At 48.3% G+C, this 11,181-nt stretch overlaps 1 protein-coding gene across 21 annotated transcripts; it reads left to right on the forward strand.

Annotated features, from left to right (window-relative positions):
- Window positions 1-226: 226 nt before the first annotated feature.
- On the forward strand, window positions 227-6,642 carry LOC125551597. 21 transcript variants are annotated; one of them, XR_007302859.1, is made up of 9 exons: window positions 227-1,467; window positions 1,630-1,975; window positions 2,058-2,117; window positions 2,225-2,287; window positions 2,568-2,665; window positions 2,756-2,815; window positions 5,142-5,212; window positions 5,341-5,439; window positions 6,160-6,287. XR_007302859.1 is itself a non-coding variant. In XM_048714854.1 (8 exons), the coding sequence occupies exons 1-8, from the start codon at window positions 1,435-1,437 to the stop codon at window positions 6,198-6,200; spliced, it is 825 nt and encodes a 274-aa protein (XP_048570811.1). In that variant the 5' UTR covers window positions 227-1,434; the 3' UTR covers window positions 6,201-6,642. The 21 variants fall into 21 exon arrangements, 9 of the variants coding, with proteins under 9 accessions (XP_048570811.1, XP_048570812.1, XP_048570813.1 ...); XR_007302858.1 differs by having other exon boundaries at window positions 6,153-6,286; XR_007302861.1 differs by adding an exon at window positions 2,362-2,520 and having other exon boundaries at window positions 228-1,467; window positions 2,620-2,665; window positions 5,341-6,386.
- The last annotated feature ends 4,539 nt before the right edge of the window (window positions 6,643-11,181 follow it).

Raw genomic sequence — 11,181 nt, forward strand, 5'->3', positions numbered from 1 at the left:
AATAGATGCACAGTGTTTCTTCAGAGTTTTCAATAATCTCTCTTCCTCATCTACTACCACTATAAAGGAAATAGAGGAGCAGATCCAAACAATCACATCCATCCATCATCAAAATCTAATGGCTCTTAATCCTTTTATGTTTAACGCTACCAACCACGCATTAACCCACAACCAATCAATGGCTAATCTGCCCCGTCGTTCAGAAAGAAAAAAAATGTTGCCGGCACACGATCGCACGACCTCACCCCTCCTCCCCGCAGGACCTCTCCCGCCCCCTCCTCCCCGAACGGCTCTCGCCCTCTCCTCCTCCCGCAGCCTCACGCCACTGTTAACCGCAGGATCCGTCGCGCCGCGCCCGGAGTTGCCTCCCGCAGCCGCCGCCGACGCCGTAACCTCCGCTGCCTATTCTCCGCTTCACCCCTGTGCCTCCCAACCACCAAGCCGCCGCCGCCTCATCTTCTCACTGCACGGCCGGGCGACACGGCGAGGCGCGCGGAAGCCAGCTCTTCAGCCGGCGACACGGCGAGGCACGCGGCCGGGCGACATGGCAAGGCACGCGGGAGCTCTTCGGCCGGCGACACGGCGAGGCGCGTGGATGGGCGGCACGGTGAGGTGCGTGGGATGGCCGCTGGTGAACGTGGTCGGACCTGAGACCGTGGCGCGCGCTGCCACCTCGGCCCTCCTCCAGCCTTATCTCCTACGGAACAGGCTAGTCATGCATCGCTACGTACCCACCATGGCATCTCTTTCCCTCTCAATCCATTCTTCTGTTCTTTGTTTTTCAACTGGAGCAAAATTCATCATACTCTACTTGTGATTACCTTCATCATTGTCACTAATTTTGGAAGTTTTCAATACTAACAGCTTCAAGAATACATACAATTACTTTCTTCCTTTATTTTGTCAACGTCCAATTTTAGAGCTCTAATAAAATCTACAGCAAAGAAGCAACTTAGCCTCTAAATTTTATCAATTATCCTGACCCATGTTCAACAAATACAAATTCTAGAGCATTCATATTGTACGGTGCAGATGGCAACAGAATATAAAACAAAAGATAAGTGACAGAATAGAAAACAAAAGATGAGTGACAGCATATGGTGATATGAGTGGAACAAAGAGATGTCCAGAATATGGCATCAAATAGTGCGTGAACAATAACAAGACTAACCACACATTATCCTGTTTAAAAATCCCAGCAAGGAAGAATGAGACTGTAGTGAAGAGGTTATATGCACAAATAATAGATGGATAGAGGGCAAATGAGATACCGACCTGATATGTAGGAGTCATCTAATCTGTAACAGCTATGCCTGTCATCTATTCTCTATTATTTGGTTACAGATATACTAATCGATGAAAAACAAATTTTAGCCTTGATTCCTCTCGATCTCTCATGCCATAGCTAAAGTTCAAAAGGCTACTTCATCGCTGATGGCACAACACTGCGCAAATTATAGAGTCCAGGTGTGTGTGTGTCATGATCCTCTGTTTTTCACATCTCAATTATTTATATTACATCGGGAATTTCGGGAATTCCAGAGCACATATTCTGCCCTGCCTAGAAGATCTTCACAACTCTCTATGCCCTTATATATATGTTTAACATTTATAATATTATATCCGCAGATTACTAAGAAAGGAATGGATGTACCTCCATTTGTAACAGAAGAACATTCCCCGCTTAAGGACCTAAGGAACACATCTATGGATGGGAGTGCAAATCTCAAGGATAATCAAACCAATAATCCTAATACTAATGATACTAAAAGGAAAAGTGTTCAATCATGGTATGGTAGAATGTCAGATGAGAAGAAAGCGGAATACAACATGAAGCGTCGTATATCTCGACAACAAAAGAAGGTTGCAACTCTAGACTGTGCTAGCCAGGACCAATTCTCACAAAAGTTTGTTTCTCTGTTACGGATAGTACAACCAACCCCTTTCAGCGACATAATCAACACACATACAAAAGGTATCCAATTGTCCATCCACTTGTTATTTTATATACTGACATGACATTTACTCATTGTTTATGAGTAAATTATTCTTTTCAGGTACATGTGTGACCTCTACGGCCTCAATCTCTGCAAATACACCTCAAATGCACACTTCAGGTCAGATCACATTCTTGCTACATTAATTAATTACAATGTCAGAATTGATTATGCTCACGACAACAATGCCATTTTCTCACTATTTACGAGTAAATTATTCTTTTCAGATACATGTGTGACCTCTGCAGCCCCAATCTCTGCAAATACACCTCAAACCCCAGCTTCAGCAGGTGAGATCACATTCTTGCTACATTCATGAATTACAATGGCAAAATTGTTTATGCTCCCAGCCAACAACAAATAGGAGCATCTGCCAACAAACAAGGTGGGAAAACATGGTATGCCAACCTAAGCGACGAAAAGAAGGCTGAGCACCTAAGGAAGCTCCGGATGGCTCGCGAACAGAAGAGAACCGCAGCTCTTGTTCTGAATGTTGATGTACCTCAATCATCCACGCAGCAAGGTGATCTGGTTAATAACATCAATCTTTCTTTTGTAGCTATCTTTTAGAAGGAGATGTCGTCCAACGTGTTTGTACATCAATTGCCTACTTTACCTATAGATCAACAGTGGTTGGAAGTGCTTCTAATTGTGGTTACAACAGCAAGGTAAATCAATCCTCGTAATCTGACATTCTTAACTAATTTTATTTTTGCCAAGCATAGTATGATTATGATCACTAATCTGATTGCTCTCAGGTAAATCAATACGTCATCAATAACTGGCATATTCTTGCAGCATATGAAGTTCAAATAGAGGTAGAATCAAAACGGTACAAGTACTCCCATGCCATTTGTCGTGTATAATGATCCCAAGAACAATTTCAATGTACTACCTTATTTATAGTTTACTCGCGCAAGCTTCTTTCACTAGAAATATAAATGAGTAATCAAGAAGACACAATTGCTCTAACAGTCTATTATTGGTAACACATATATTTGTAGGTTATAGCCAAGTCCAATAGTCTTGATTGACAGGCTTGAAACCCTTTTTACAAGTTTTAAGTTTTGTGGTAAAATATGTTTTTATGTGACCAAGCCATTCAAATTCAGTGAAGTAGAAATCTCAATGAGTCGAATGTGCAGTCTATCAACAACGACGTGACAAACTCTGAGCCTGCTGGTACCATCAACAAGAAACTTTGTGTGTATTCCACAAACTCTGGGCCTGCTAGTACCATCAACAAGTCATCATGTTTTTAACTATTACTGGATTGCCTCGATCCCTTCCCTTCTACAAGGGACATTCGTCTTTCATTTCGAGTAGTATTTCATCTATCCACCTGCAAGCTCATCCAGCCGGGCCCGATCCCCCTCGCCCCTCGCGTCACCCCCACGGGCGACCTGAGGGCCATCCGGGCCTGATCCCCCTCGCCCCTCGCGTCGCCCCTGCGGGCGACCTGAGGGCAATCCGGGCTTGATCCTCCCCCCCGAGGGGGAAAACCCTAGCCGCCACCCCTCAAGTCTCCTCCTCCTCTCCCCCTCCTCGCCACCGTCCATAGCACCGCCGGGCGAAGCCTGGCCCGCTGGGCGGCGGCGGGGCATCTCCCCATTGCTGGGCGGCGGCGGGGCTTCTCCCCATCCTTTCCGTCTTGGCTGGCGCGGGACAACGGGGTCCAGAGGAACACCGGGTGAACGTGGGGTCCGGCGGCGCGGCGGGCGGGTCTCCCATCGGCGTCGTGCGCGGCGCGGCGGTGACGACCTGCGTGTCGTGAGGTGGTGGCTGCGTTGGCCTGACGGTGGTCGCGGGTGACGCGGGATCCATATCGGATCCATCTGGATCCTTTCTTCGGAGTCCGTCGGCCGCGGCGGGGTGGTGATGATCGTCGCTGGCCACGTCGAATCGTTGGATTCGGCGTCTGGAGATCTACAAGGAGTTCTTCTCGATCCTCCTTTCTAGTGGGTTGATCCCCCATGGCTCTTTCATCTTCGCGGGTTTCGGATTGGTTTGCCGGATCCGGAGTAGACGGAGATTTGGTCATAATGGGGATCGGAGGAAACTTTGGTCGGCGTGTTTGGCCCGGTCAGCGACGTCACTTGACGCCATTACCCTTCCTAGGCGAAGGAGGTTCCCTATCCACCCCCGAACCCCTCCTACGAAAGTCCAAAACAGTCTGGATTGGGCGGCGGCGGCGTCCCGTGGTATCCTCCATAGGCGCCGTCTTGAAACTGCTGTTCGAGAGAGATGTTGTGGATTGGTGGGCTCTGAGTAGCTCCAGCAGTGGCAATGGTGTGGAGGTTGCCAGGTGGTGGCGGCGTTGTGCTCCACCGCGTCATTGACAACGAGTGGTGGCGCATGGTGCAGCTGGCATATCGACGATGGATGCGACTGGATGGACGAGCGGCAGGGCGGTCGAGCTGTCTGGCGCCATGGTCGGCTCGACGGCAGGGCTGGCAAGGTCTGTGCATCAGTACCTGCTCTGGAGATGGATCGGGTGGAAGAAGGCAGCGATAGCCTCGGTGAGTGCGCCGGACCAGCGTGTGACCAGTCCCGGTATGTGGCTAGGATGGGGCATCCGGCAAGATGTTAGGATTTGGTGCGATGTCTGTTTGGTATTAGGCTCGGACATTCGGCACCACTGCATCAAGGGGGTAGGTTTAGCGACAGATGTTGCCTATATGGTGGCTTCAGGCTTACTGATGTACTACTTTGTAAGGTCTTTTGTGCTTAATAATTAAGAAAGTGGCCGTATGCATCGTCTAGATGCAGAGGCCGGGGGTGCATCCTCCTTTTCTAAAAAAATGGGGTGCATCCTCCTTTTCTAAAAAAATCCTGCAAGCTCATCCTTGCCAGTTTTAATGCCGAAATATTAAAAAAAGTTGTTCTACACCTCCTATGTACTTGCAAGCCCATTCTTGTTATTTTGATAACATACCAACTTGTTGCATTCAACAGAGAAAATCTACTTGTTATTTGCAAATCTATCAACAGAGAAAATCTACTCTTGAACTAGCACGTGCATGTGATTCCGTCAACTATATAATTTTGAACTTGATGGATCCTTAATTACTAAACTTTGAATATGATGGATCCTTTGTCATTTTTGTTGAAAGTTTAAATTGCATCCATCCCTCTTGCTGGCAGTACATGAATTGGACCGATGAGGCAACAAAGCTGATGCATGCTTGGGACATCAGGTCTGATGTTATACCGAGGTATGGGCTGAATAATACATGTATAAAATCATGTCGACTGAAACTGCAATTAGTCTTGCTTGCATCTATGTTATTATATGTTGTAGTCCAGTAACATATCTAATTGACCGTCTTTTGTTGCCTCTTAGTACCAAACCACAGACACATGTCGATGTATGTTGCCAAATGTTCTGAAGACATTTGGCCTCAAACCAAATGAAAGTCTATGATTTTGCCAACAAAGAATGGTAGGTGCCACAGCTACAAACCAAACAAAGGAGACTTTCCAATATCTTGGCCGTGCCCTTTTGGCTTGGCCATGCCAATTTTTATCAGGGATAATGGGGTTCAGGAAAAATATATCCAATGTTATTCCATGTATTAGATGTAAACTAAGTTTTTGATGTCTTTATTTTTTGGTTCTGATTGTTATCCTAACAAAACAAGACAGAATTGTGTAGGTTAATCAATATGAAAGCATCTTATCATAACTGCAGTATTTATCAATGTCTTTGAAAGTTGATTACACACTTGTTGAAATGGCCAATATATAATCTGTTGTCACCAGTCTACAATACACACCAACTACGGAAGGTGGTGCTTAAGAGATGACATCAGAAAAAAAGCACCAAGACCATTGTCTATCAAGATGTCGCAACATTGAGTAATTGTGTGTGTTATTTTAGTGTGAGAGTTTATTAATTTTTAGTTGTGTCTTAGCTACTGTTTCATCTAGTTTATCATGGCAAACATTTGTACCAGTCCCACTTTATACCATGTCTTCTTTTATGATTATTGGATTTCCTTTAGCCCTTCTACAATTCAGTTAGTCACTGTAAAGTATCTTCTGTTTCTACAAATACACAAGTCGGTGTAGTCACACATTATCTTCAATTTTTGTTGTCCATGTCGCGGCTCTTGGCCATTGTTGGCATCATCAACACTGTGCACCAACGACAAGAGCCCAGTGGTGAACGAGGCCAAGAGAATCCTGAGAAGCTTCAGCTGAAAGTAGCACTGGAGGTGGTGCCTGGGAGCAGCAATGTAGGCAGTGGCCTAGAGGAGCGGAAGAGGTGGCTGGGACGAGCACAGGAGGCAGTGGCGCAACGGTCGGGTGCAGCGGGTCCGGGAGAAGTGGAGGAACTGGTGACCGGGAGAAAAATTGTTGGCGGTGGATCAGAGGAGGTAATAACGCCCGGAGCAGCGCGGGCGGCAAGGGAGGAAACAATTATTGAGTTGGCCTAAGTGGCAATTATATCCATGTAGTCCCTCCGTAAACTAATATAAGAGTGTTTAGATCACTACTTTAGTTATCTAAACGCTTTTATATTAGTTTAGAGAGGGAGTACAAAATACTAAGAGGAATATGTAGATGCACTACTTTATTAATTGGTGATATACTTACACACTTCTCCTGGAAATTTCTTTCACTTGACATGATAGTCATGATATTTCTTTGTTACATACTCCCTCTGTTCCGAACTATTTGTCTTAGATTTGTTAGATATGGATTTATCTACACACGTGTTAGATACATCCATATCTAGATAAATCTAAAACAATTAATTTGGGACAGAGGTAATAGAAATCTGATTCTGATTCTTATATGTGAAGGAACAAATTATAGTACTTCTCTTTAAAATTACACAGTGCAAATTTGGTCAGGCTTCTCCTCATATTTCCTTCTATAGCACTATGGGGTCGTTGATCACCATCCAAGTCCTTAGTACAGGGCGAAGCCACCAATGATGGCGGCATTTATAGATTTTTCTTTTCTATTATGTTTAATTCAGCTAATTCAATAACTTGTAGATAGTACTCCCTCTCTAAACAAATATAAGAGTGTTTAGATGACTACTTTAGTGATCTAAGTGCTTTTATATTTCTTTACGAAGGGAGTACTACAACTATATCTGACGGTCAATAAAAGAAAGCCTTTGCTAAATTATATCCATTAGTCTGATGGAGAATACGTCACTTTTTTACTGTTACATATAAAAAATTGTAATCTTATATCCTAATAAAGAAAGACGTGCGTTGCACGTGTACGTTTACTAGTGCTCTGAAAGGTGAGCACTAATAATAATAGGATATATCCTTCTCTCATCAAGATAAGCATATTTAAGAGTATCAGGCAACAGTTTAAGCTCAAACACGGGATCACCCTTAGGTGGAGGAGGATCCCCTAGGATTTCAACAGGCAAATTGTGTTTCAGAATAGGTTTCTGTTTAAAGAATACTTCATCTATTTCCCTTCTTTCAATAATAAACATATCATTTTCATGGTCTAGCAAATATTGTTCTAAAGGATCACTAGGAGGTACAGCAATAGAAGCAAGACCAATAATTTCATCATTACTAGGTAATTCTTCTTCATGGTGTTGTCCACTAAATTTAGAGAAATTAAATTCGTGAGCCATATCATCTAAACCGATAGTAACAACATCCTTTTTGCAATCTATCTTAGCATTAACAGTGTTTAGGAAGGGTCTACGAAATATAATGGGACAAAAGCTATCTTGTGGGGAACCAAGAACAAGAAAATCAGCAGGATATTTAGTTTTCCCACACAAGACTTCGACATCTCTAACAATTCCCATTGGTGAAATAGTATCTCTATTGGCAAGTTTAATTGTGACATCAATATCTTCTATCTCAGCAGGTGCAATATCATGCATAATTAATTTGTATAAGGCATAAGGTATTGCACTAGCACTAGCACCCATATCACATAAGCCATGATAACAATGATCTCCTATTTTAACAGAAATAACAGGCATGTCTACCACATGTCTGTTTTTATCTTTAGCACAAGGTTTAGCAATTCTAGCAGTCTCATCAAGGAAATAAATAACATGCCATGCGCGGGGTCGTGAGAAGAACCTTGTGCAATATCAGGTTCAACTTTAATTTGCTCAGAAGGTGTATAAGTTTAATATTGCTTTTACGAACCACAGTTGAAGCTTTAGCACGATCCTTTATCCTGACAGGGAAAGGTGGTTTCTCAACATAAGAATTAGGATGTTCGTGGGAACGACACCGATGGGATCACAAGAATCCCTACTGTGGTTAGCAGGGCACGGGGTCGTGAGAAGAGCGGATCAAACAGATAGCACACGATTCGTTTATCCAGGTTCGGGCCGCGAGGATGCGTAAAACCCTACTCCTGCTTTGGTGGATTGTATATCTGTGTTCTTGAGCTAGCTATGGGGCGTGAGGAGCTCCAAAAAGCCGAATCCTTCCTCTGATCGCCTCGGGCCTCCTTTTATAGAAAAAAGGGGTTGCCACAGTGGCACACAGGAGGTGGAAAGGGTACAGTGCTACGAGGTTATCCCTCACATCACATGACAAGGCGCATTTAAAGCATCTTGCTTAGGTGTCCTTGCTTTATCGGGGACGGGGGAGAAACCTGTCTTGTCCGTCGCCGCTCCTTCTTGTGTCGACACGCGCCCTGGCCAGCGACGCCTGCGATGCCATGTAGGTAGGCAGGCAGCTGAGGTGGCGCAGTGGTGGGTCTTCATGAAGATCTGCATGCCGCCACACGGGTGCCTGCCCAGCTGGTTGGGTCGGCAGCTGCATGCATGCGGTGGTGGAGGTTTAGTCGGCGTGGGCCTGATGGTGGCCCGGCGGGTGTCCTCGGCAAGGGCCTTGCCGGGGCCCCGGCAAGGGTCTTGCCGCGGCGCCTGCTGTCATCCCCAGCAAGGCGCTTGCCGGGGGCCTTGTGGTCTTCCTCGGCTGGGATCCCGCCAAGGGTTGTCGTCTCCTTAGTGCGTATCTGATCTTGAATGCCGCCACGGGGATGTCTCCCGAATCCTTGCCCTTTGGGGGAAGTGGACTCAAGGGTGATTTGCTCCGTAGGCGCGGGACGAGTCGCCGTGGCAAGGGTCTTGCCGGGGCTGCTAGAACTGTCTCCCGGCAAGGATCTTGCCGGGGGAGTCCGCTTCGTCCCCTTTGCTCTTCGTGGTCTTGGCCTTGGCGTCATTCTAGTTCTCTTGAGCTTCGGTCTTACCCTGACTCACCTCCCTTGCCTTGCTTGGTGTGGTGGTATCCGCGGCTCAGACTGCCCATGCACAGTTATAGGGGTAGAAAAAGAGTACCCCTCTTTTTGTACACCGACAGGAGCCCCCGGGCCTGGGCCACACATAAGTGCAACGCGTTGTTGGGCTAGGCCCAAAAACGGTGCACGGGCAGGCGGGCGGTTTTTACTGCGGTAAGATTCTTCGCGCGCTGCGCTTCCCACGATTCCCGCGCGTGGCGCGGCGTGGGGAGGCGCGTGTGACATGGGCGGCATGTGTGGGGTTGGTTCCCGCAGGCATGCGTCACATCGTAGTAAAGGGGCGGTTCGCGCCTTCCCCATAAACGGAGGGAGGCGTGAAGGCGCGGCCCATTTACTGAATGGGGCCGAGGCGCGGTCTTCAAGGCGTCCACTCCCCACGATCACGGGGTGGGGAGTGGTCGCCTCACCGTCCCCTCAGTTCTGCACGTCCGCCACATGTCTCCCATGCGCCTGGGGTGGCAAACGGTGGAGGTGGCAAACCGGCCCGTCGCTGGTTGGGGCGGCGGGTCGGTCCTGGTTCCCTGCGGCTTCCGTATCTTGATTGGCCGAGTGGGGCGGCCGAGCCCCAACCCCGATCCTTTATAAAGAGCGGGAGGGGCGGATGGCGTCCCACATTCTTTCATCTTATTCTTCCTTCAGCTTCTGCTCCTCCCTTCCATCCGTCATGGAGAGAGGGAATCCCAGTCCTTCAAAAGTGGCGGCGAGGGTCACCGCTCGACAACGCGTCCTTCCTTCTCCTGCGCCTGTGATGGCAGAGCCAGCCGCGAGGGGAAGGGGGAGGGGGCGAGGCCGTGGGCGAGGCCGGGCCGCTCGGGGAAGGGGAGGATGGGGCGGCGCGCCGGCCTCGCCTCCGCCAGTAGCTCCTCCTCCAATGGAGGGCCGTGTTGGGGATGACCCTTGTGAGTTCTTCGTCAGGCTGCGCCGGCCGCCGCGCCGTCGCCTTCGTCTCCCGACTCCATTTGCGCGGGAGGTGGAGCTGGATCCTCCGGAGTCGTTGCGGCTGCACATGAGGGGCTGCGGGATCAGTGGCACGCGGGTCCGCGTCGACTTCCCCGCCCCTCACGTGATGTATCTTCATCGGGGATGGAAGACGTTTGCTCATATCCACCGCTTGACGGAGGGGCTCACTCTCCATTTTAAGCAGATGGAGGGTGGCCTTCTCTCCGTCAAGGTCTTCGGGCTCTTTGGGACCCGTGCAAGGTGCTGTGTGGAGAGCTCTTCTGATAGTGAAGACTCCTCCTTGGGCGGGAGTGATGAGGAGGACACCGGCAGCGACGACGAGGGTAGTAGGCGGCAGGATGACGGGTCCGACTAGGTGTCGGGTGCCGCTCCATGCGGCACCGGCGACCCCATCATCCGTGTTGCCGGCTCCGTGAACTTCTCGGGGTCGTCTCCTTGGGCGGCTGGCGTTGGGAGGCTGCGGAAGAGGAAGAGGGCGGGCGGCAAGGCCATCAAGTCGGAGTACGCGGGCACCGATGCCTTCGACGTGTGTTGACGTCCTGCCGCCTGGTCTTCGAGCTCTGTTTCCGCCGCCGCCCCCTTTGGACGGCCACCAAGATGTTCTCTTGGTGTCTTCTGCCACTCGTAGCTCGCCTAGGCGCTCCTTTTGTCCTTTTCGCCTCCTTGACCTGCCTCCTGAGGAGAGGGACAAGAAAGGGATTACGGGCACCTTATCTCTTTTTAGTTTGTAAGCCTTCGAGCCTTTGTTGAATTTAAAACTTGTAATCCCATCATTCATGTTTTTCATTCCCTATGGACTGTACCTGAGCGGAATATTTTTTTAATGAAAAAGGGATGCTTGCCGGGTCATTTGTTTGCAGGTGGAACCCACGACAAGGAGTAAATCCTTGATATCTTCAAGATAAACATTTCCTTGCCCGGCAACAGGCCTTGCCGTCTCCCCACTTCGCTCGACCTTCCTCACACCTTTGGC

Source organism: Triticum urartu, chromosome 4 (genome assembly GCF_003073215.2).
Source record: "Triticum urartu cultivar G1812 chromosome 4, Tu2.1, whole genome shotgun sequence".
Taxonomy (NCBI): Eukaryota; Viridiplantae; Streptophyta; class Magnoliopsida; order Poales; family Poaceae; genus Triticum; species Triticum urartu.